Genomic DNA, 24,878 nt, shown 5'->3' with positions numbered 1-24,878 from the left:
ATCCAAGACCATCTAACTGCTCAAACCACGTGACACGGATAGTCTACTAAGCAGCTTAGGTAGTTACTAGTACCAGTCAGTGGCAGTCACATCAACGACGCTCGGACCAGTGGCTTAGCTTATTTTTCGATAGGAACATTGCAGTGAGAAGGAAAGTGTAAAGTCGCGCCAACCAAATTATTTCTCCAAACACGCGGTCGATCCAAGCAATCAATCCATCGCATTGATGCATCGACATATCTAACAATATACTAACCTAACAACCTGAACCCGAGTAATTCAAAAAAATAAAATAGTAACTACTTGGTAGGTAATATACATTCATCACTTTAACATCGAAAGCATTCATAATCAACCTTTCACCGCTTCCTTTTTATTTATTTTATTTTAATTGCCTAACTATCTCTTTTTCTTGACTTATTCTACGACATCGTCGCAATTCAGAAATCCTATCTACCTACCTAATTGGCATTGCCAATCTATCACACTCTGGTCTTCAACCACATCTTCATCTTCTAATATCTTGCTTTCTTTAGCTATCTTCTAGGATCACGCTATTTTGCCTTCATCATGGAAGGCGACCACGCCAGCTATGGCTCACCAGCCAATGCTGCTACTCCTGGCAGCAACCCTATCCTAGCGCAACCACCTCTTCAACCTGAGGCATCCAGTGCGCCTCAAACATCTGAAGGTACGGTAGACTAGATTTAAGCTCTGAATTGATCTATTATAGCCTGCTATTAGTTGTTCTAACCTGCTAATGCGCCCATTAGATGTGCAAATGTCCGAGGTTCATTCCGCCGACCCTGTTATTAAGCAAGATAGCACTACTCCTGCTCCTGCTGGTACTTCAGATAACCCTCTTGATGCTCCCCCCGCGCCGCCTGCTGAAACTACCCTAGCTAAGGACGACGAAGAAATGGCCGAGGCTCAGCCCGAACCCCAGGATGGTCAATCCCGAGACAAGGATGGCGATGAACCAGTTGCTGGTCCCGAAGGCAGCGCCCAGGAAGTCAAGTCCAAGGAAAGCATCGAGAATGCTGCGCGCGAACACCTCATCTCCCAAACCCATGCCATTGTACTGCCGAGTTATAGTACCTGGTTCGACATGAATCACATCCATCAGATCGAGCGCAAAGCCCTTCCCGAGTTTTTCAACAGTCGAAACCGTAGCAAGACCTCTGCTGTTTATAAGGATTATCGCGACTTCATGATTAATACCTACCGATTGAATCCCGTCGAGTATCTAACTGTAACTGCCTGCAGAAGGAACTTGGCTGGTGATGTTTGCGCCATTATGCGCGTCCATGCTTTCTTAGAGCAATGGGGTTTGATCAACTATCAAGTGAGTTGAACTCGTCACTTATCTCTTGATCATTACGACGTATTCTAACATTCTATAGGTTGATGCCGATCAGCGCCCATCTCAAGTCGGTCCTCCATTTACGGGTCATTTTCAAGTCATTTGCGACACCCCTCGTGGACTTCAACCCTGGCAACCATCGGCAGACCCCATTGTGCTTGAGGGTAAAAAGAGTATTGATACTGACCAGAAGGCGACTGCAGCAACTGCAGCAGGCGAGCGGAACCTTGAAATTGGTCGCAATATCTATGAGGCTAATGCGAAAGGAACAAAGCTTACCAAGTCGGAAAGCAAGACTAATGGTGAAGCAACCACTACTAATGGCACAGCCTCGCCAGGAATTGACGAGAGTCTGACCAAACCCATCGTTAAAGTCCACTGCCACAACTGCGGTGTCGACTGTACTCGAGTGTACTACCACCTTCCCGAAGTTAACACTCCGAATAAGGCCAAGTACGATGTATGCCCGAGCTGCTACTTGGAAGGTCGCATACCTCATTTCCAGGTCAATACCCAATTCGTCAAGATGGAAAACAAGACATACTCGACCATTCTTGACCGTGATGCTCCGTGGACAGACGCCGAGATCCTTCGATTGCTGGAAGCCCTAGAAAGATATGATGATGACTGGGCTGAGATCGCCGAGCACGTAGGTACACGAACTAGAGAGGAATGTGTTCTCCAGTTCCTCCAACTAGACATTGAGGACAAGTATCTCGAGACAGAAGCACCAATTCATGCTCCTACGGGCCTTTCGTTGCTTGGAAAACATGGCGGACACCTCCCATTCAGCCAAGCAGATAACCCTGTGATGTCCGTTATTGGATTCCTTGCCAGCCTTGCGGATCCCAAGACTACTGCGGCAGCAGCGAAGAAATCTGTGGAGCAACTCCAACAAGGCCTACGAAACAAGCTCGGAGGTGGTAATGCGTCAAAGATTAACGGAAAGGGTAAAGAGAAGGAAGGTGACTCGATGGATATCGATACCAGCCAAGAGAGCTCGGGCACGACAACATCTAACTTGGCTAGCATACCACTTGCTGCCATGGGCGCGCGTGCCGGTGGCCTAGCTTCCCACGAGGAGCGTGAGATGACCCGTCTCCTGTCCGCAGCAGTGAACGTTACCCTGCAAAAGATGGAGTTGAAGTTGAAGTACTTTGACGAGATGGAGGGTATTTTACAGGCTGAGCGACGTGAACTCGAGAGAGGCAGACAACAACTCTTCCTCGACCGACTCGCCTTCAAGAAGAGAGTTAGGGAAACCCAAGCAGGCCTCAAGACTGCCGGTGTGAATGGTGCCGATATCAAGCTTGATGGTAGTGGCCTTACATTCACCTCGGCTCCGCCATTGAGCTCCGTTCAGCCCCTTGGTAGTGACGGTAATATCAAGAGCTACGAAGCCTAATCAATGATGACGGATCTCATGGCGACAAATAGTGCGACGAGAGTTGGAGGTTTCTATTCGTAGGCGAACCGGGCACTCTACAGGGAATTGTATGGTTTTTGCAATGTGTCCACTTAGGCGTCAAGGAATAATAGGGCTTTTCTCTCTCGATGTTTTTGAGAATGAATGGAGGGGGAAGGGGGGGTTTTCCCGTTTTTAATTGTTGCTCAGGAACCTTACCTTGCCTTACCCTAGGTAGGTAGGTTTGGTATCCTACCCTACCTATTACACACACCTAGGGCGTAGGTATGTCTCAAACTTCAAACCTTCAACACAGACAAAGTCGAAACGAGACGAGTTTAGGTGGTGGGGGCTACCGCTGTATCACCACAAATAGTTACGTTAGGTATGGATGAATAGGAGACCCCCAATATGAAGATAGGGTAAAAATGAAAAAAAAAATGAAAGAAGGGTTTGAAACTTGCTGTTGAGATATTGCATTAAGTGGGTATCGTATGCGTGTTTTCGTGGTTGTGAGTCTTCGTAGATGCTTTCCAGAGGGCAAAGTGCCATCCTACATGCCTCCGATATTATAGATACCTTACCCAGGTAGACTTTTCCAAGCATACGTCGATTATCGTAGCCTACCTACCTCCACGCCATAGTTGCGTTCCAAGGTTTCTAGGTTAGGTATAGGTACTTCTACGTCTACATACATCTCCACCCCCTTTTTACACAGCATGCTACATACATTAGATACCTCCAGGGCTGCCTAGGTAAGTATATACCAGGTAGGTAGGTACTATACAGATAGGTATCTACCTACCTACCTACCTCATACGTTGTAGATTCAACCACATCTATGCCCCTCCCCCGCCAACCTCCCACTCGCTATAAAACACCGTGTGGTCCCTCCACTCGCTATGCCACCTATCCAGCAGCCCCGGCTTCCTGTCCACCACTTGCTCCTTCTCCTTCTCCTTCTCTTCCTCCTCGTCACCATCCTGCTCCTGCCGGTGCTGGGCCCACGGCACCACCACCTGCACCGATGAAGAATTTCCCGATAGGGTTGTTGGGTCTTCGCTTCTGTTGTTGGTACCTCGCAGCAAACCCCACAGCCGCGCCTCTTCCTCGGCGCTGAGCTGGGCGTCGTGGGCCGCGGCGTCGGCTTCGAGGTGCTGCGCGGCGATGATGCGGGCGCGGAGGGCTTGGCGCGCGCGGTGGGTGCTGAGCGAGGTGTGCGGGAGGGAGGAGTACAGGAGGGCTTCGGTGAGGTCGGTGGCGAGGGAGGTGGGGTCGATTATGGGCGGGGTTGGGTCTCGGGGGGATTGAGGGGATGGGTTTGAGTCCGAGCCTGTGTTGTCTGAGGCTTCTGGTTCGGAGTAGTCTGAGGGTAGGGAGGTGTAGGAAGGTGATGGTGAGTGTGGGGATTCTGGGGGGTTGGGGTTGGGGAAGTCGAGGGCTGCCTCGACTTCGGCGTAGGATAGTATGCCGTATTCGGATGTATCATCTGCTATGCCTATACCTTCGCCTTCGTCCTGGGGATCGTGTTCCGTGGAAAGGTGTATATTTTGCTCTTCTGCTTCCATGCCATCATCTTTTAGTACGACATCATTAATTTCATTTTCCTGCTCCTCTTCCTCTTCCTCCTCCTCCTCTTCGTCTGATAAATCAATATCATCGTCTGTCATTGCTGAACCCCCTCTTCCCTCCCACTCTTTGCCATCATCATACACATCCAACCGCAACCTCCTCGCAGCCCGCGCCCAAAACTCGTGGCTATTCTCCTTCATCCCCACGGAAGCCGCCGCGGCTAGCACGTCCTTGATTTTAACGAGACCCTTTGTGGTGCGGGTTTTTCGGTCACCGCTCTGCTTCATGCGGATCCGCGACCCGGCCATGTACAGCGTGGCGGATACAAGTCGCCTCGTCACGCTCAGCGCCAACGCATGGAAGTCCGACAGCGCTGTAGCTCGGATTGAGGGCGGCTCCTCGGATATGCTGCGCCAATTACCATCCGCAAGTACTGACGAGTTCATGAATATGCGGTTCGAAAGCTTGAGCCAGTTGCTCAGAATGAAGAGCTCTGCGAAAGGCAGGGGGTCGTTCGTTTCGGGGTTGTCTATCCGCTCTTCCACTCCCGTCTCGTCCTGCTCTTGGTGATGATGGTGGTGTTGCTGCGGCAATTGACGCCGCCGCCGCTTTCCCTGGTGCTCTAGCACAGTCGCTAGTTGAGGCGTAATCAGCCACCGCCCCGCCCACCGCTTCTGCTCTAGCGTCGCCTCATACGTTTCCTGGCGCACCGCGATCCCATCCGCGGCCTCCTCGAACGCAAGACAAAGCTCCATGCTCAGCTCCGCTGCAGCGGGGATGTCCACAGGTCGGACCATGCGCCGCCGCTTCTCCTCGTCGGCGCACCGGGCGCGGTCCGCGGCGTCGAGCAGAGCGACGTACTGCCGCACCTCCAGATCGCTCTTCGTCGTGATCCGCGCCGCGATGCCGGACACGTCGTCCCGGCCCAGCCGCGACATCGCGGTGAAGAAGGCGTGTTTCTCGGCAGGACTCCAGAACACGGCGCCGATCTGGCCGGGCGGGAGAGGACGGAGCGAGTGCTCGTCGGAGAGCCCGGACGAGGCGACGCTGGTGATCTCTTCATTAAGGAGGCTGAGGTACCGGGGGTTGAACACGCCTTTTTGCCTCTTGGGGGGCGGGATGATGATAGATGAGGGGTCGGTGGTTCGGCGACGGCGCCGCTTCCGGGAGGTGGTGGTGGGGGGAGGAGGATCCTGGACTACAGGACTAGTGGGCTCGCTGTCTGATTTAGAGGATGAGTCCGGTTGGTAGTCAGAGTCGTTTTGTACGTCCATTTGTTATCCATTAAGACGTAGTGTTTTTGTGAAATACGGTTATGGATTGATGCGTGATCTTCTATAAAAGGGGGGGGATGGGAGTAGGGATATATGCAACTATCCGTAGCTGTGAAAAAGTTACATGTAGAAGATGATTGTTTCTATGTAAACCCAAGTTAGATAATTTTGATGGCTTCAAACACGTTTGGTGAGCATTTGTATTATTTGAAATAGTAGTAGAATTTAGGGGTTGGAAAAAGCAAGCAAGGTCTAATTCACGTTGAAACGTTTATATATTGAAGATTTCAATGTTCTAAAAGTTGTTGGAAGTTACTACCAAGTAAATAGTTAGTTAGTTAACCTAGGTAAGTTACTGTTTATTCAAGTAAAGTGTTAGATATTTCTTTATCCGGACTTCGGATAGAACTATATCCGACTCCACCCTAAGCGTTTTCAACTTTGAAGTTTCAAAGTCCAACATTGAAATTCACCCAAACGCTTTATTATTTTTATTTTTATTTTTATTTTTATTTACACATTCGGCTAGCACCACACCACACCACACCACCAAGAGCCTCACAAACCCTTTTCTTGACGTCTGTCTTACCCGTCCTTCGTTAGATATGCCATGCCTCCTCTATCTACCAGATGGTTACTTTCGTTAAGGCCCTCGATAAGGCCCCCGAGGCTATTCATAGGTCCATTATGTCCAGTATATCGTCAGAGAACTTTTACTACTTCATTCCCGGCCTATGCCAGCAATGCTCCAAATATCATCCAGGAATTTCGCCTTCGTGATTATCAGGAAGAATGTATTCAAGCTGTCATAAAATCTATAGAAAATGGCCATAAGCGATTAGGTATATCACTTGCCACTGGTGCCGGAAAGACTGTCATATTTACTCAACTTATCGACCGGATAAAGTCTGAGTCGCCTGGAACTGCTGATCAAACAATGATCTTGGCTCATAGACGAGAGCTTGTGGAACAAGCAGCTAGGCATTGCACAAATGCATATCCATCCAAGACGATAGAAGTAGAAATGGGCAACATGCATGCCTCGGGCACAGCAGACATCACCATCGCTAGTATACAGAGCATCACTTCTGGAGACCGCATTGATAAGTTCAATCCTGAACTATTTAAGCTCATACTCGTTGATGAAGCCCATCACATCGTTGCACCAATGTACATGAAGACCTTGGAACACTTTGGGCTGGACCAGAAGAATCCCAGCTCACCTATTCTCGTTGGTGTGTCCGCCACCTTCTCTCGGGCGGATGGGCTTCGTTTGGGTTCTGCAATCGACGAATTGGTATATCATAGGGATTATGTCGACATGATAGGAGACAAATGGTTGTCCGAGGTCATTTTCACTACGGTCGACTCAAAGGCTGATATCTCCAAGATTTCGAGCGGTAAAAACGGTGACTTTCAAACTCGCGAGTTGTCCGAGGCCGTAAACACCAGACAAGTGAACGAAGTTACCGTCCGCAGCTGGCTTGCGAAGGCTTCTGAGAGGAAATCAACTTTGGTATTCTGTGTCGACCTTTCCCACGTTTCCGGGCTGACTGAAACTTTCCGGAAACATGGCATTGATGCTCGGTTTATAACAGGAGAAACACCCAAGGTCGAGAGAGCGGAGTGTTTGGATGCTTTCAAGCGTAATGAATTTCCCGTGCTCATCAACTGTGGTGTATTCACGGAAGGGACTGATATTCCTAATATCGATTGCATTATTCTGGCGCGGCCAACTCGCTCCCGAAACTTGTTGGTACAAATGATAGGAAGAGGCATGCGACTTCATCCGAAAAAGAAAAACTGTCATATTATCGACATGGTGTCAAGTCTAGCTACTGGCATAGTGACAACGCCCACTTTGTTTGGGCTCGACCCATCCGAGTTGGTCGAGAAGGCATCCGTGAACGATATGAGTGAAATCAAGGAGAGAGCCGCTGTTCTAGAAGGGGCAGAGAGGAAGAACGTTACCTTTGTCGACTATGATTCTGTCTTCGATCTGATCGCGGATACATCCGGTGAGAGACACGTTTGGTCAATTAGTCAACATTCGTGGGTACAGATTTCGCCAGAAAAATGGATATTGTCAGGCCCTAATGGAACTTACATACGGCTAGAAAAAGGAATGGAGAGAGATGAGGGCAAATTCGTGGCCTGGGAGATCCGGGCACTTCCTAAGGGAGTATCTAAATCTCCTTTTGCTAAACCTCGACTTCTACTTGAAGCAACTACCTTTGCCGATGCTGTACATGGATGCGACAGTTACGCATCGGACACGTACCCACGTCTCCTTATCTTAAGGAGCCAGAGTTGGCGTCGCGGCCCGCCTACAGATGGCCAGTTGCAATTTCTCAACAAGATACGAGGGAATGACAGCAAACTTACAGCAGACGACATTACTAAAGGGAAAGCTGCAGATATGATAACAAAGTTACGACACGGTGCCCGCGGCCGGTTTGCTAGCATTGATGCCGATAGAAAGCGAAAAGAGCGGCGGGCGGAGTTGTTAGACGAAAAGAAGAATATGATAAAGCTCCGCGAAAAGGTTGCTGTTGGACCCCTATTAGGATGAGCATAGGATCGAATCAGAGACCATCATGAATGGAAATGACGAATAAAGGCAAACTTTACACGTATGACGTGCAAACAGAAAGCAGCACAGTGGTGACTCTAGCTTAGCTGTTAAGTTGGTGTTGGTGTTGTCGCTGAGCAACCTCCCTACTCCTAATACCTGATTCTGAGCTCAACACAGTATAGGTTGGCATGTGCTATCTGGTATTTTCTTCGAATCTACATTCATTTTTCAAATCATACTGGTCAATGGCCTGAGTACACAGTCACAGGTACGCAGTCACTTTCCTGTTACCTTTCGACACTCTTCGCCCACGAAAGGAGATGATATTTAATTTAATCGCCTTGGACGAAATATTCCTCCAAATCGTCACTGCAACTTATTTCCTCGCGAAGATCTCACACACTTGTACATCATACACTACTCTCTCTATATACATCTCTTCTACCTCCTCGAACCTTATTATTTCCTTCAACTATGGCGAATAAAGTCAGTCACTACTACGAGACGCAATCCTACCATCCCCAGGGTTCTCGCGACTCTACCCTTACATCCATCAAGCCAAACCCTAGCAACTCCCATAGTTCCATTTCACAATCCCTTCCCATTTCCCCCCATCGTGGGTCCCTGGGGCTTGAACCGAAGAAGAAACCTCGCAGTCAACTCGGCCAGGTCCAACATGTAAAACAAGGTCTAGACACCCTACTTACTAGGGACTATCTAGAGGGAGAAGGCAAGGGCTTCAACAACTCAGTCCATGAGAAGATGTTCAACCCCGAAGGCCGTGTCGAAGAATGGGGTTCATCTGCCTGGGCTACTTATCCGCCCAAGATGGCCCCGCAATTAGAAGTGATGGATTCTAAACCCCCGTACGAGAGCGGGCTAGGCGATCTAGAGGAATTGATTAGCCCTCACTTCGAGCAATCCGCTGCCCTGCGAAAGTGGATGGAAAAGGCAAACGAGCAGAGAAAATCGCTGCGCGACGTCGAAGAGATACACGACCACCTTGGTCTTCTACAGCTAAACCTACGAATAGCTGTTGAGTCGCCAGATACCTTTACCCAAACGTTTGCCAAAAACAAGGCTAAGGAGATTACGGATATGCTAGCACCCCAGCATAGGGATGTTGTTGAGACAGATCGAGTTCTTCTCCAGGAGATTGAAGAAACGTATTCGGCATTTACGGACGTCAAGAGCTATGAGGATCGTCTACATGCTCGCCGTCATGCCGAGGAACTCCTCAAGCGCAGCCAGCCACCACAAGATTCGGGTGTTACCCGCCTACTAGGTGCAGATGGGTCGGTGTCACCTACTAGCGGCCTCTCAGCAGACAGCTTCTTGTATTTCATCGGCTCGCCCCCAACGCTACAGAAGATACCTTTCAATGTTGCCGTATGTACTGGCCTAGAAAAACTCGGCAGTCCTGAAAAGCATCTGCCAATACCTTTGCAACACATGTCTCCTCCCATCAGCCTACCCGCAGCTAAGCTCCCTGATCCAGATATACCTGACTGGTTTCGGATCTTCGAAAACCGTCATGGAGAATGTCTTGAAGGCGAAGAGGCTCACACTCGGTTTCGATATCTTCTTAACTTCATCGGAAGCCTAGGGATTGAAATTAGAGAGTCTAAGGAGCAAGATACGACCAACGAAAAAAATATAAACATGTACCGCAATGCCATGGACGCCATCATGGAGGCGATGGGAGAGATAGCTTTGGAAGACAAGGCTACAGTAATGAAGGCCATGGAGAAGAGAGAGTAGCGCCCTAGGGGTCGACGGTAGTAGAAAGATCTAAGGGACATGGCCAGTTTCATGGCAGAGGTTGCTGTGAATGCTTGTCTACATTTTCTATCGAAGCGTTATAGATATGGTGTGGAGTTTGGCCAGAATAGCGTACAGAGGAGAAATTGAAGATATAATTAGTATATCTACATTGAATAAGGGGTTTTTTACGATAGGGTTATGGTAACTTGAACTGGTTCGAGAGAAACCTGCTGGATAGGAGTTGGGCATTGCACAAGAAGATACCCCTTTTCGCTTTTATAGTACAAGCTGTATACAATAAGTAGTATTATGTACATTATCGAAGCGTTATATTCGTATATGTATGAAATACATATGCACAAAGTGAAGATGTACTAAATGAAGATGACGGGTAACTAGGTACATTTACCAACAGCCCTGAGATGACAAATCACATGGGATGTAGCCCCACTATAGCGGGACACTAATTGCAATGATTGATGTTTTTTTCCCTCATAACCCCTGTTAGTTGTGGCTAATGTGGAAAGAGCTAGTTTTGCATAGAAGGTTTGGATTCTTTGGGAGGAGTGAGGGAGGCAATGATGTATTATGAAATCTCATTACTTACCTAAGATACTTACATAAGGTACCCTGTAACTATGGAATCTGACCGAGCTCAAGCCTCAACGCTCTCTTTTAGTACTTTTTCTACACAGTAAACACAGTACCTAGTACTAGGTAGTACAATAGTTACTCGGTAATATTCTCAAAATTGAATTACTAAGGCAACAATTGAAGCTGTCTAGACTTTTGGGGCAAGGCAATGGGTTTTTTCCCCTTAGATTAAGTTCTATCACTGTAATTTTGTATCCTAATCATCATCTTCCTAATTCTTTCTAATACGGTATTACAATAGTAAGGTTGGGGAGCTTTTTTCCTATCTGCAGTTTTCCGGTTCCGTCATCGTTATCGAGATATTCAATTTTCTGGTTCGGAAAGTTTTTTTTTTTAAAAAAAAAAAAGAATAATGTTGTGTCGACAACGCCTATCGCGGCAACTCGCTGTGAGGGCCCCTTCAAACTTCGCATCGAGGCTCAGACCCCGCTATACGTCACGCCATTATTCCTTAAACCTCACCGGCCGACCAACCGACACTGCCATAACGTATTCGAGAGTCACGATAGCTTCAAACCACCACAATGTCTTGCTGAACACAAGCTTCTCGACCTCGGCCACTAGGAGGAAAGAGAAAAAGAAAGACACTGAATTCTTCGACGAATCTGTTGAACCACTCTCGGAGGAAGAAACAAAAGCAAATCAGGACAAGAAGGCCGAAGAAGCTAAGGACGAAGTGAGCGAGGCGAAAACCTCCAACGCAGAGTCCCCGCCATCTTCCAAGGGCCAGGGTTCAGGTCAAGGCCAAGGCGAATCGCAAGACGGAAAAGCGAGCAGTGCGGCCGGAGGTGGTTCGTCTGGTTCAGGAAACGATGCGCCTGGAGATGGAGGTCGAAGAGGTCGAAAGTCAGCCACCGACAAAGCGCTGCAGAAACCCGTGGTGCCTGATGTATACCCCCAGGTTATGGCGATACCGATAGCGAAACGACCTCTGTTTCCTGGTTTTTATAAGGCGATCACCATCAAGGATCCCAATGTCTCTGCCGCGATACTGGATATGATGAAGAGAGGCCAGCCTTACGTTGGCGCATTCTTGTTCAAGGATGAGAATGCCGACGAGGATATCATTAGAGACCCGGCCGACGTCTACGATACTGGAGTTTTCGCACAGGTCACTAGCGCATTCCCTGTGCACGGAGAACAGAGCAGCCTCACAGCCATTCTATACCCCCATCGACGAATAAAGCTATCTACCCTTATACCACCCGCCACTGCCGAACCCAAAAAGACAGACGCCGAACCAGAGCCTATACCCGAGCCGATACCGAACAAGACAGAAGAACAGCCGCAGCAGGAGAAGAAGGGCGATGTTGTCGCAAGCTTCGAGGAGAGTGCGGTTTCGACAAAGGCTGATGCTACAACTGATAAGTACGAGCCGACATCGTTCTTGCGAAAATACCCAGTTAGTCTTGTCAACGTCGAGAACCTGTCCGAAGAACCGTTCGACCCCAAAAGCCCCGTTATTCGGGCCGTGACGAACGAGATCGTAAATGTGTTTAAGGAAGTCGCCTCTATGAACAGTTTATTCCGGGATCAGATTTCGACATTCTCCATGAGCCAATCAACAGGCAACGTCATGTCAGAGCCAGCGAAGTTGGCAGATTTCGCTGCAGCAGTATCTGCCGGGGAGCCCGCGGAACTGCAAGAAGTCTTGGGCAGCCTAAATATTGAAGAGCGAATGCAAAAGGCTCTGGTCGTACTAAAGAAGGAACTTATGAATGCGCAGCTTCAATCTAAGATTACCAAGGATGTGGAACAAAAGATCACTAAGCGGCAACGGGAGTACTGGCTTATGGAGCAAATGAAAGGCATTCGCCGTGAGTTAGGGGTCGAGTCCGACGGCAAAGACAAACTTGTCGAAAAGTTTAAGGAGAAGGCCGATAAACTGGCAATGCCTGAGGGGGTTCGAAAGGTATTCGACGACGAAGTCAACAAACTCGCCCATCTCGAATCCGCCGCGTCAGAATTCAACGTGACGAGAAACTACCTGGACTGGTTGACACAAATTCCTTGGGGTCAAAGAAGCGCAGAGAACTTCGGAATTCAAAACGCAATGAAGGTACTAGATGAGGACCATTACGGACTGAAAGATGTCAAAGACCGCATCTTAGAGTTCATCGCTGTTGGAAAACTACGTGGTACTGTTGAGGGTAAAATCTTGTGCTTTGTGGGACCTCCTGGCGTTGGCAAGACGAGTATAGGCAAGTCAATTGCAAGAGCTTTAAATCGGCAGTACTACAGGTTCAGTGTGGGTGGTCTTACGGATGTGGCCGAGATCAAAGGTCATCGACGAACCTACGTCGGTGCTCTTCCTGGACGAGTCATTCAAGCTTTGAAGAAGTGCCAAACCGAGAATCCACTCATTTTGATTGATGAAGTTGACAAGATTGGCCGGGGCTACCAAGGTGACCCTTCATCCGCTCTTCTAGAGTTGCTTGATCCAGAACAAAACAACTCTTTCCTAGATCATTACATGGATGTACCCGTCGACCTCTCCAAAGTATTGTTCGTCTGCACAGCGAATATGACCGACACTATCCCGAGACCTCTCTTGGACCGAATGGAAGTCATTAGGCTCTCCGGTTACGTTTCGGACGAGAAAAGAGCAATCGCCGACAAATATCTTGCCCCTGCTGCCAAAGAACTAGCTGGGCTGAAAACTGCAGACGTCGCTTTGACGGATGGTGCGATCGACGAGCTCATCAAGTCGTACTGCCGTGAGTCAGGTGTTCGTAATTTGAAGAAGCAAATCGAGAAGGTGTATCGGAAGTCGGCATTGAAAATCGTTCAAGATCTCGGAGAGGAGGTCTTACCTGAGTCCGCAGCTCTAACGGAAGATGGCAAGGCGGCCATGGAAGAATCCGAGAAGGAGAAGGAGAAGGAAAAGTCTGACCCAACATCTCCCGAGGCGACCGAAAAAGAAACTACGGAGACACCACGGGTAGCTTTAAAGGTACCGGATTCGGTTCACGTTGTGATAGATAAGGACAATCTCAAAGATTACGTCGGTCCTCCGATTTTCACTTCCGACCGACTATACGATGTGACTCCACCGGGTGTTGCGATGGGTCTTGCATGGACCCAATTGGGCGGTTCGGCCATGTACATAGAGTCCATTCTTCAATCTGCATTGCGACCCAGCAGTCGGCCAAGCCTAGAGATCACGGGCAACCTGAAAACAGTGATGAAGGAGTCCTCTACGATCGCTTATTCTTTTGCGAAGGCATACATGGCCAAAGAGTTCTCGGACAACCACTTCTTCGATAAGGCTAAGATCCACCTCCACGTGCCAGAGGGTGCAGTACAAAAGGACGGGCCATCGGCTGGCGTAACCATGGCGACATCTCTCTTATCATTGGCATTGGATGCACCGGTTGACCCCACAATTGCTATGACGGGAGAGCTTACCCTGACCGGCAAGGTTCTCAGGATAGGAGGTTTGCGGGAGAAGACGGTAGCGGCAAGACGTGCTGGCTGTAAGATGATTTTCTTCCCAGATGACAATATGTCCGACTGGTTAGAACTTCCAGAGGTGGGTTCCCCCTAGTCAGCAACGATAATCCAATGCGACGGTTAAGCTAACATTGACATGCAGAACATCAAAGAGGGTATTGAAGGGCGTCCAGCCAGTTGGTACAATGAGATCTTCCAGCTCGTCTTCCCCAACATAGACCGGGAACAGGCGAATCGATGCAAGATCTGCGAGTGGAAAAAGGAGCATGACACTAAGTCGGGCAGTGAAAAAGACGAATAGGAGATGAAGCGGAGAGTGGCGCAACGGATACATTCCCACAGCCCCATCATCCACTTGCATATTTGATAGACTTATAGCAATGCATCTGCGGGATTGGGCCATCAGACAGGCGTTCAGGCGGCAATACCATGACTCGATGAAACGACTTGGAGCAACCCAACCAAACAACACAATTGTAAAATTTACTCATTACTCCTCACTCCTCACCTGCTTTTGTTTTGTTTTTTGAAGCATTGCATCTTGTATCATACGATCTAACCTACCTTTACTTCTTTGTGCGTATAGCGGGAGCCGGGGACATGGTGGCGGAGCGTTGCTATACACGCCCCCTCTCTCCCTCCCCCTTTTGTTTCTTCCCTTACTAAGGTAGAGAATTACCTAGTATCTATCTACCTATTTTACCTACCTAACTTGTATTCAAGAAGAAAGGAAAAGGGAGATGTTGATGAGGAAGAGGGGAGGGGAAAAGGAAAAGGATAGGGGGAATTGAAGAAAAGAATTAAGACATGAAGTATTAAAAAAAAGTTTTTCGAGCAAAGCAACGTGTCAAGCTGCTAGTGATAGATGCCTACATATTTATTCACATGTGCCCTTGAGACGTACATGTAGGCTGAGACCAATTTCAGAGGGTAGATGGTGCCAAGTAAGTACGCCTATATGTAGGCATATGTAGGTACGGTGTAGCTGTTGCTGTCGCTGTTTACTGTCGGTTGAGGGGGGTTTTGGGCTGGGGGATAAGATAAGATGAGACAAGACAACGCAAGACTACCTAAGTTGTGGGTATAGAGACATACAGACAGACAGACATACAGACTGACTGATTGACAGGTAGGCAGGCAGGGAAAGGGAGAGAGAGAGAGAGAGAGATGCAGATATCTCCACCATGTTCCATGTGTTTTTGCGTATAGGGATTGGAGGGGATTAGGGGTCTACGGGACGCCATGTATGTACCTATGTATGCAAGGTGGGCTCTAGTCCCGTTTCTTCCGCTCCAGGCTTGCTTAGGTATACATACTATGTATATACAATACAATACAATACATGTGCAGTGTGTGCGCCCCACGGTGGGATTTAAACGCCGTTGCGATGGGCGAGAGATTCGTGGTGACTTGCTTGCCTAGGTAGCTAGTACTACGCCTAGGTATTCTAGCGTCTACTTACTAGGGAAGCACTTGCATGTGTAGGTGTCTATATAGATCTGCATTTACATCTACGTCTATATTATCTACCTACCTATATCTATGTTCATATGTATAAGTGCAATAACCAGACTCTCGGTGCTTACATGTGGGATGTAGGTAGAGGGAGGTCAGAAGTCAATTGTTCCGTCTGTCTCTTCTCTGAGCTAATACTACTGCGTCGAGAAAAGGGGAAGGGGGGAAGAGGGGGGGGGGAGAAGAAAGGTATCAAAGGAGGTCGGAATCTCGGGTCCCATCTCGTGATGTGCTGACCTGCCGAGTAGGTAGATATCTGAGTAAGATTCATGGATTACGTGCCTAAATTGCCCGACCCGAAGATATATGTAGATGCAAGTGGCTATGTGTAGGTTGTAGGTAGGCTATAGGACGGATAGGAGGGAGGTATAGTTCGCGAGGATGTGTATAGCTAGCTAGCTAGATAGGGAGAGAGGGTTTTGAGCGTATAAGATCTATATCTAGGTAGAGATACATATAGGTATGTGTACGTATGCTTTACCTACCTATCAGGGAGCTGCCTATCTACTCTATGTATAGGAGAACTACCACCTAATGCATGTATGTATGGTGACTTGGAGTAATTGATAATTGATATGGGAAGGGGAGTTCTTGGTTGGTGAAATGAAAAAGCGAACGGGGACGCCTCCGTGGGGAGGGTAAGGCGAGAGTTGTCAGCCACGGAAGCTAGGTAGGCAGTGATCTTTTTTTTTCTTTCTTCTTTCTCTTCTTTCTCTATTACTTGCACGGCATTTTCTAGACGAGAGGCCCGAGAAGAAGCAAAGGGATCGCGATATGGACGCACAATGGGTAGTTCGGAATGTGATACCTTTTTCCCTGGCTACATACATACATGGCAGACATTGAAACATAGCATACATATAGTACATGCAGGTGGCGTAGGATAGGCTGATCGCCGTATATCTATTGTGAAGGAGAGAGATATACATATATACATACATACATACATACATTACGCACACAGAGAGGGAGAGAAGGCATAGAATATGTATGGGGATTACCTGGGGAATATGAGAAGTGAGAGATTTCCGTTCCCAAAAGCCTAGCACACCTTGAGATGACGATGTGTGATGATGGGTTGGTGATAGTGGTAAGTGGTAGGTTAGGTAGTTATGGTTACATCTTTGGAGAAAGGGTAAGGACCCGGAGTGAATAAGCGGCTCGGTTGCCGGAGTGTGGGATGCGATTCGCGAATCAGCGGGGAGAAGGGGGGGGGAGGGGATTGACGGGAAGCGCTGGCGAAAGAAAGAAAGAAACTTGTAAAGGGTACCTATGTACGTTCGTCATGCAAGGGAAAAACAAAAGACAGGACCGTTGGATTGGAGTATGTATTGCATCGCTTGTCTCTATGAACGGGAAGGCCAGCTAGCATTGGTGATGGTGGCCCAGCCAGTTGTCTGGAGGAACAGCCTCGCTTTTTTGGACGGGGGGTAGCTGTTGTGTGTATGTGTGTGTCGTGTGTCTACGTCGTGTTGTTCCTCGAATTTACATACTTACATGTACATACTTGCATACATACATACTTGCCTACATACGCTACCTACCTTGCTTACCTTGATTACATCTCGGTAACATACATACTTACATGCCTACATAGCTAGCATAGCCTGGTTTCGATGTTGTATGTTATGTAGTGTAGGACTTGATTGTTCATGGATTGATGTATGTATCGCTGCCCAATTCCTATCAGCCCCCCCATACATACCTCATCCATCTCCCTTTCCCGAAGACGATAGTACGCGCCTTGGGTAGTTAATTAACCTTAGTTGGTTATGTTACTTGTCGTATTAAAGTCGCGTGGTGCCAGCGGCTCGTTAGACTAGTAACGTGGTCTTAGATTGGGTAGCAGCCTCTCCCCGAAGGAGGGAAGAGAGAAAAAGAGTAACACTAGGAAGTTTTGAGAACGGAATACTATGTAGTCAAGGGATATTGTAAGGTAGACAGACAGGTAAAGTATAGGTAAGTAGTAGGTATGGCATGGCATGGCATGGCATGGTATGGTATGGATGAATTGGCAAAGGCCAGCCCTAAAAAGCTAACCTGAGGGATCTAGCGTTGGCTTACGACATTACGACCCGGGACAACACATCATGAATGTCTCTTAAATCGGACAGGGGTACGTAGTTCGGTAATGAGATCAATGGAAGAAAATCAGAAGGTCGAGTCCCTTCGAAAATAAAAAAAATAAAAAAAATAAAAAAAATAAAAAAAATAAAAAAAATAAAAAAATATACGTCGGTCTAGCTTATAAGCTTATGTGACTTGTTGCATGTGTTCATGAACCAGTTCGTCCATCTATAGTGTATTTCACACGTCATCTTGCTCTTCCTTATTCGAACCATCTGGTACGACTCCGATGATGTAAGTAGTTTTTTTTGTTTTGTTTTCCTTTTTTTTTTCCCGCTAACCACTAACATATGTTAAGCCACGAGGGGAAAAGGGGGGAAGAGGAGTCTGTATGTACCTCCATACCTCTCCATCGATCCACATGACCACCTGGCGATGTCGACAAGCAGGTAGCATTCGCACTAGCTTCGGGCCGGGCTCGCGGTTAGGGCAATGGGTTTGATAGATAGCCCTGAGATGGGATACATAGTATGCTATTTCTAATTTTATGATCTGTCAACGGTTGGTTCAACCTGGAAGATCCTGGAAAGTCAATTGCCTAACTTGTAAACCTCGTCGTCCCTGAATGTCCCTGAACGTCCAAAGTAAATATAGTCGCTTACCAGATTCCGATTAGACGGCAACGGACCAGTCGTCGCATAAAGTCGGTGAACATAAGGGGATAGCGGTGTAGATAAAATCTTGCATGCAGTAGGTATGGGTTCGTCCCTCAAAGGCTCCACGTGTAAGTGAAGTCATACATACAAATCCTTAGCCGAACACTCGTCCAGCTCTTAATATATCGCCCTTTCCATGGATGCCAATGACTTGACTATGTACTACATACACTTGAACGTGGCATTCTTTTGAGAGACTGAGGTTCTTAAGATATCATGATTGAATACCTTTACCTGGTTCATTGAAGACTTTGGCAAACAAATTGACGATTGGGTAGACGGATAGACAGATGGCTTCTTTTGTTCTTCGTCTTCCTCGTCTTCCTCCTACTCCTCTCGTTCGTCTTCTTATAGTAGGTAGACGTTGCGAAATAGGTATCTTGAGAATTTGACCCAGACGCCCCTCATTTGGGGATCGACCACTGACATCTTTGTACAACACATCAATGAATCATCCTGATTTTCCCGACTTGGTTCGAACAGCTTACCTACCTAGTATAGGTAGCAAACCCCCACCATGCGGAAAAGGGACCATAACGGCATGGCCGAGTCTGGGGGGGGTGGTACCTAGTAGGTAAGGTAGGCCATGTAGTAATAATATGGTATACTAACCTTAGGTTAGATATGTATGTAGAGATGGGTTGATAGATAGTTAGATGTAGATGGTCACGGTTAGTGTAGAAACTGAAGGTGTTTGAAGTCGAACTGAACCTGAATTGGCAAAGAGCCCCCCTCCTCTTCCTCTCCAATTATATGACTCGATTTACTATACCTAGGTCACTTTTTATACATGTCACTTCGATTTTCAAGGTTCTGATAGGTATCAATTACCATTGGATAGTTCAAGGGTGTCAATCCACATATGATGAGAGCAAGATGGAAGAGACGAACTGGTGTGGATTGAAGAACGAAAATCGGGAAAATGGAAGAATTGAGTAAATTAAAAAGTGAAGAACATTGCAAATTATGTTCAAAGCTAATAGCTACATGGTACAAGGTAGTTAAGAAGCTTCAGGTAGCAAATCATAGCCCCGCGAGATCATCGAAGCGAAGCCAAACGGACCCCTAGCCCGATCACACCCCGGTCCATTGGCGCTAATTGGCGGAAGGGGATAGGTAGCATGACGCTAATACCATCTCGGTATAGCCAGATAAGGTACCCAGCAGCTGCCCAGGACCGGGGTCAGGTATGGATAGTAGCTAGAGACGCTTGTGCCTGTCTTTTACTCCTGGCGCTGTGTTGTCCGCCGCGGGAGACGAGCACTGAGGGACAACTGTACAACTGTACATGTATCTAGGTATGTACACCCGTACTGTTGACTTCACATTTGATCAAATCTTATTACAACATTGAAGTTACCGGAGGGTACTAGGTACATTGATGTACAGCACTGAGCAAGGATACATGTATGGGTAAGGTGGTAATGGTGGTTTGGAAGGTACAACGTCGATGGATATTCGCTCAATTTTCATTATTATTACGATTTTTTTGATTTTTTTTTGTATTTCTTCTTTTACATACATACCACACATGGCATACATATCCAACCTCCGCCAATTCCCTCGAGTCATTTCAAGTCTTGTCACTTCAAGCAGATGGCTACTGGGTATATCGTCCTGTGCCCCGAAAGCGGAGTTCTTTTGGATAACTTCTGCCTCTGCTTGCACATCTCCTGCACCCCGTCTACATAGAGGTCTACATAGACGGTCTACATAGACTATAGACTTGGCTCGGTAGTCATCAGATGCAAGTTTGCAGAGTCTGGTTGCAGAGGAATTATACCTGCCTGACCCTGACCTGACTCTAAAAAGTAAAAGCTCAGAGAAAGACACGCACACCCCATACAAACACACATATTGAGCCACCACCATCCCCCAATTGCCAATAAGGTCTCGACAGCCTCGCCGCTAAGCTTTCCTTCCGTCTCGTTACCCTCGACGTTGGGTCTGCTTGCATCAATGCGGTCATAACCGTCTCAGCTCCTCCAACATCACATATCTATTATATCTCGCATAGTTGCAACGTCGCCTACCTACTTCGTCAGAACCGCAGACGCCCTGCTTGCTCTCTTGTATCTGCTCCCCGCCCAAGAACGAACTTGCAGTCTTCCCAATACTTTATACACTTGGGACAAGAAATACACTTTCTGGTTACATGTAGTGTAGAGCCTCAACTGCAAGTTGTACCTACCTACATATCATAACATACAATAATATCACAATAACCTGGAACCTTCCCTTCTCTTGAGGCGCACGGTCCAGCCCTACCTTCCTTTACCCTGCCCTGCTGGCTCCAGTCGCGGAGCCTCCTCCACAGCGACTCCATCCCGCTTGAGGACCGTTCTTGCTTCCGTTCCCCAAAATAGCGATATTCCGTGGACACAGACCAAGTCCATGAAGTTGGCACGAGGTAGTGTACCATTTTAAATCCCGCCGCAATGGCTGCACAGGCAGACCTGCCGTCGCGTGAGCCCCCACCACCCTCAGATACCGGTAGACTAGCTAGCATATTGAAGAAATTTCTTGGGAAGGAAAACATGCTGACCTCTTCGACAACACATACTCAAGAGTCCAAAGAGTCCAAGACATCTTTGGAATCTTCGCATAGCTCAGGCATAATCAGAAGGGTCTCGAGGAAAGTTTTTGTCCCTACTTTGCCCCGCGCTAAAACTTTCAAGAGACAGCAATCCGAAGGGAGGGAGAGGCTCGCGCCACAGGAGCCCACGCCAGCCGAGCGTAGGGCTGTTTCGGCCGATAGGCGGTTGCGAGGTAGTCAACGCAGTATCTCCCGCGTACACCAAACCATTCCGCGCTCAAGTGCGCCCGATTTTTCCCACGATACTCAAGCTTCCCTTAGCCCCCCTGCCGTGATATCACAGCAGGTGACGCCGGCTGCTCAAACTCCCATCGATGAAAAACAATCATTAGGGCTTCAAGATGTGGGCAGGGCCAGTATAGAAGGGGACCAACATGTCGGATCTATACCGGTACCCAGCTATACAGAAACTCTCTCGCCTGTCTCACCCTTTGATGCTCAGTCCACTACGACATCTCAGTATGATACAATGATCAATGATGAGCTTGAACGAAAGTGGATTTTGAACCTGAGTATGCACTTTCGAGACAAGTCGAAGAGAGAGAAATTTTTCGTCACTTATCGAGAGGACGAAAACACCTGGAGACGGGTGACAATCTCTCTAGATTATCGAAATGCGCCAGACGATTCATTGGAGAAGGATCTCCTTCACATCAAATTTCAAAGGGAGAAGAGTGCCAAGATCTACGAGGCGATACGCGATAGTCTTCACGATATTGAATTCTACCCTACTGTCACTAATCTTAAGCTTCAGACGACGGAAGGGAGATTGCATGTTCACGTGGTAGAAGATGTCAACGTAGGTTGTTCTTTTTTTGAGATGTCGATTTATTGCTGATGATAGTACCTTGTTGTAGGAGATCATACAATATCCCACTGTTCGTCTAGTTCAACACTTGAAATGCCGTCGCATCAGGGAGAGAGATCTTTTTTTCGACTCGCATATGTCAGGATTTGTCTACAAGGTTCGCGTAGCTGGAAAAACACTCATCAAGAAAGAGATTCCAGGGCCGGACACGGTGGATGAATTTCTCTACGAAGTCAACGCTCTCAACTCTTTACGGTTTTCCCAAAACGTGATCGAATTCTACGGAGTGGTGGTTGACAATGAGGACGAATCTGTGAAAGGCTTGCTCATCAACTACGCCGAGAAGGGTGCGCTTATTGACGTGATCTACGATTCCCAAGAAGAAGATCGTCCCTTACCATGGCCCCTCCGAGAGAAGTGGGCGAGACAGATCGTTCAAGGTGTATCGGATGTTCACGAAGCCGGGTTTGTACAGGGTGATCTTACGCTCTCTAACATCGTCATTGACTACGAAGACAACGCGAAAATAATAGACATAAACAGACGTGGATGTCCGGTAGGCTGGGAGCCTCCAGAGGCGACTGCGCTTATTGACACGAATCAGCGAATTTCGATGTACATCGGTGTAAAATCCGATCTCTACCAACTAGGAATGGTTTTGTGGGCACTTGCGACGCTGGAGGATGAGCCGGAAGCACATGGACGTCCGCTTCGTTTGGCTTCCGAAATCGAAGTCCCGACGTGGTACCGCACGATGGTGGAGTATTGCTTGCACGAAGATCCACGTGTTCGACTTCAAGCTACCGAACTGCTTACGTTGTTTCCCGAGCCCGCGTCTCACGACGACGACTTCAGTGGGCAGGATTTGCCTTCCATTTCCGTCGATGATGGGGTTTCTCTCCGGGAATACATAGTGAGAGGAACTCAACCCAACGGTCATTCCCAAGTGAGACCAGTTCTGCCTCACAACGGCTGGTCATATGCTCAATTCGGTAATACACATGCTACGTTCAGTCATACACATGCTACATCGCCTGGCTACTCCGACGATCCGTACCACTATCCATCGAGGGGACGATCTCCGGCCAGATCACTGCCGAGTAACCACGACATGTATAGTCCGCCATACATGGATCGGCGCAACATGTGGTCCAATAGAACTATAGAACCTTCTGCCAGCCACGTGGATCTAGGAGAAGAGGGTGAGAGGGTCGACACACCGAGGGAAAATCACGCTCCGGGAGAAATAGCGGCGAAATTACAACGAGACTTGGATCAATTGGAGGCGGAGGAAACACAGAAAACGGGTGGCGAATCTCAGCCAAATGGCGCCACGCTGGCAACCGGTGCGAGCAGAGAGCCTGAGGTAGCCGACGAGGCCGTCAAAGATGCCTTACCTCTAGCTGACAATGGTACAGAAGCTGTCACACCTGTTTACAGGCCTACTACGAAGGCTACGTTCGATAGGGAAACGAATCTGGAAGATTCGCAACATGAGACTAGGGACGAGATTCCGAGGCAATCCGAAATAATAGGAACCAGCGAAACGAGGGGCGTGGGGACGGACATCCTTGGAACGCCTATCCAAATCGACGATGCCGTTCAGCCGCCAGAAGAAGTTGATGGTGAAAGCGAATCACTAAACTATACACACGACAGAAGAGAGGACGTGCCAGCGCGATCAACAGAAGCGTCGCCGTCAAGAGCAGCCAGGTCTCCACCCAAAAACGTACCGGCTGAGCTGACAGGCATCGGGTCCGCATACGATAAACAGCACGAAGAAATTCGTAAACTAACATTCTCGGAAGAAGACCTAGGTCTAGCGCCAACAGCTACGAATAAATGCGACATCTCTAGCCTGAGAATATGACAGATGTGTTGCGCATTTTGACGAGCATTTACCAACCTACCTACCGATGTACATACATATAGCAACGGCGCGCGGAGTTTACTAATGGATAAGGTACGCAAAGTTTCAGGATGATATGATGATTTTTGAAAAATTCATTTGGATGTTGTTGATTTTATTCTTATTTCCCAGGAGGGATATCTATCTATTTACCTACCTACCATCTATTTCCTTTCTATGCAAAGCACGGTCACGGCGAAACTAGCGAAAGACAGAAAAGAGCGAAAAATGTTTTGGGATTTTTTTTGTATAATTAGAAGGAAAGCATTGCTAAACCATATTGTTATTGTTCATCTGATGATACGTAATGTATGGGTTTCTACTATTAACGAAGCGTTATGAGAAGATTATGAGGAGAGAGTGAAGATGGAAGGAGAGGGTCGAAGGAATAGGATGGGCTGAGTTGAGTTAGGGTAGCAGCTATGAGTGATGATAAAGAAATCAAGTCAAATGAGACAAGGAGTGAGTGAATGGGGTCTTGAAGCCGAATACATCACAGATGTTGCTTGAGCATGTGAACAAGGGGTCATGCTGTGTCAATGTACAAGTACCCTGTCTTCTGTTGATGCCTGCATGTGCTTGAATGTTGAATGCTTTGGCCCCGTGGACTGGAGAATCGAGTCTTGCTTGTGATCCATTCCCTGGGTGATATGTAAAACCGTGAGATCTGATGTTGCTCTAATATGCCATGCCATGACATGTGCTTCCTGAAGGCCTGACCTACTTATCTGACTTGTCATATTTTGAATGTCTATTCTGATGGCCGTTTCCACAAACATATACATTAGAATATAACCTTGAAATACCAATAGGCAAAGCCGTTGGTTTATATAGGATGCTATAAGCTTTGGGAGCGGCCAACTTTTGCGATTCACATGTTGTCCCTCGGGGGCTAGCTCATACGCACCACCAATACCGGTGCACTAGCTGCCAGTCTGCCATCGTATGTAGTGGCGTGAAGGTGCAAAAAATAAAAAAGAGGCTCAGCGAGATCTAAGGCAAGGCACACGCACGGGACGCATGTAGGTGTAGGCACACACAAGTACCAAGTAACTGCCGCGTTTAAGGTTGTTCTAGAAGGTTGTGGAGGTGGTGGAAATTTTTGGTGACGATGTTTAGCCGATCGTAGGGCGGTTTCAGGTTTTTTATTTTTTTTTTTTTCCTTTTCACGACGTCCTGGCGAACAATTCAATTCGAAACCCACATT

At 47.8% G+C, this 24,878-nt stretch overlaps 6 protein-coding genes across 6 annotated transcripts; 5 read left to right on the top strand and 1 right to left on the bottom strand.

The window, feature by feature from the left end:
• Positions 1–150: 150 nt before the first annotated feature.
• On the top strand, positions 151–3,232 carry GGS25DRAFT_495569 (SWIRM-domain-containing protein). The gene is made up of 3 exons (XM_049261456.1): positions 151–691; positions 774–1,345; positions 1,404–3,232. Exons 1-3 carry the CDS (start codon positions 571–573, stop codon positions 2,766–2,768), a joined length of 2,058 nt encoding a protein of 685 aa, XP_049115784.1. The 5' UTR covers positions 151–570; the 3' UTR covers positions 2,769–3,232.
• A 12-nt stretch (positions 3,233–3,244) lies between these two features.
• GGS25DRAFT_331083 (uncharacterized protein) lies at positions 3,245–5,938 on the bottom strand. Its single transcript, XM_049257897.1, has one exon. The coding sequence runs from the start codon at positions 5,612–5,614 to the stop codon at positions 3,608–3,610; it is 2,007 nt and encodes a 668-aa protein (XP_049115783.1). The 5' UTR covers positions 5,615–5,938; the 3' UTR covers positions 3,245–3,607.
• Positions 5,939–6,086: 148 nt separating this feature from the next.
• Positions 6,087–8,425, top strand: GGS25DRAFT_331064 (P-loop containing nucleoside triphosphate hydrolase protein). The gene has a single exon (XM_049257894.1). It carries the CDS (start codon positions 6,225–6,227, stop codon positions 8,184–8,186), a length of 1,962 nt encoding a protein of 653 aa, XP_049115782.1. The 5' UTR covers positions 6,087–6,224; the 3' UTR covers positions 8,187–8,425.
• Positions 8,426–10,323, top strand: GGS25DRAFT_331065 (uncharacterized protein). Its single transcript, XM_049257895.1, has one exon. It carries the CDS (start codon positions 8,664–8,666, stop codon positions 9,948–9,950), a length of 1,287 nt encoding a protein of 428 aa, XP_049115781.1. The 5' UTR covers positions 8,426–8,663; the 3' UTR covers positions 9,951–10,323.
• Positions 10,324–10,645: 322 nt separating this feature from the next.
• GGS25DRAFT_495564 (ATP-dependent protease La) lies at positions 10,646–15,056 on the top strand. The gene is made up of 3 exons (XM_049261455.1): positions 10,646–10,790; positions 10,849–14,139; positions 14,203–15,056. The coding sequence occupies exons 2-3, from the start codon at positions 10,960–10,962 to the stop codon at positions 14,359–14,361; spliced, it is 3,339 nt and encodes a 1,112-aa protein (XP_049115780.1). The 5' UTR covers positions 10,646–10,790; positions 10,849–10,959; the 3' UTR covers positions 14,362–15,056.
• Positions 15,057–20,796: 5,740 nt separating this feature from the next.
• Positions 20,797–23,632, top strand: GGS25DRAFT_522901 (uncharacterized protein; the record flags this gene model as incomplete). Its single annotated transcript, XM_049264331.1, has 2 exons — positions 20,797–21,753; positions 21,812–23,632. The coding sequence occupies 2 exons, from the start codon at positions 20,797–20,799 to the stop codon at positions 23,630–23,632; spliced, it is 2,778 nt and encodes a 925-aa protein (XP_049115779.1).
• Between the last annotated feature and the right edge of the window lie 1,246 nt (positions 23,633–24,878).

Source organism: Hypoxylon fragiforme (genome assembly GCF_022984875.1).
Source record: "Hypoxylon fragiforme strain CBS 206.31 chromosome Unknown GGS25scaffold_6, whole genome shotgun sequence".
Classification (NCBI taxonomy): domain Eukaryota; kingdom Fungi; phylum Ascomycota; class Sordariomycetes; order Xylariales; family Hypoxylaceae; genus Hypoxylon; species Hypoxylon fragiforme.
Note: the sequence above shows the minus strand (reverse complement) of the source record. Positions and strands in the feature narration are given on the sequence as shown.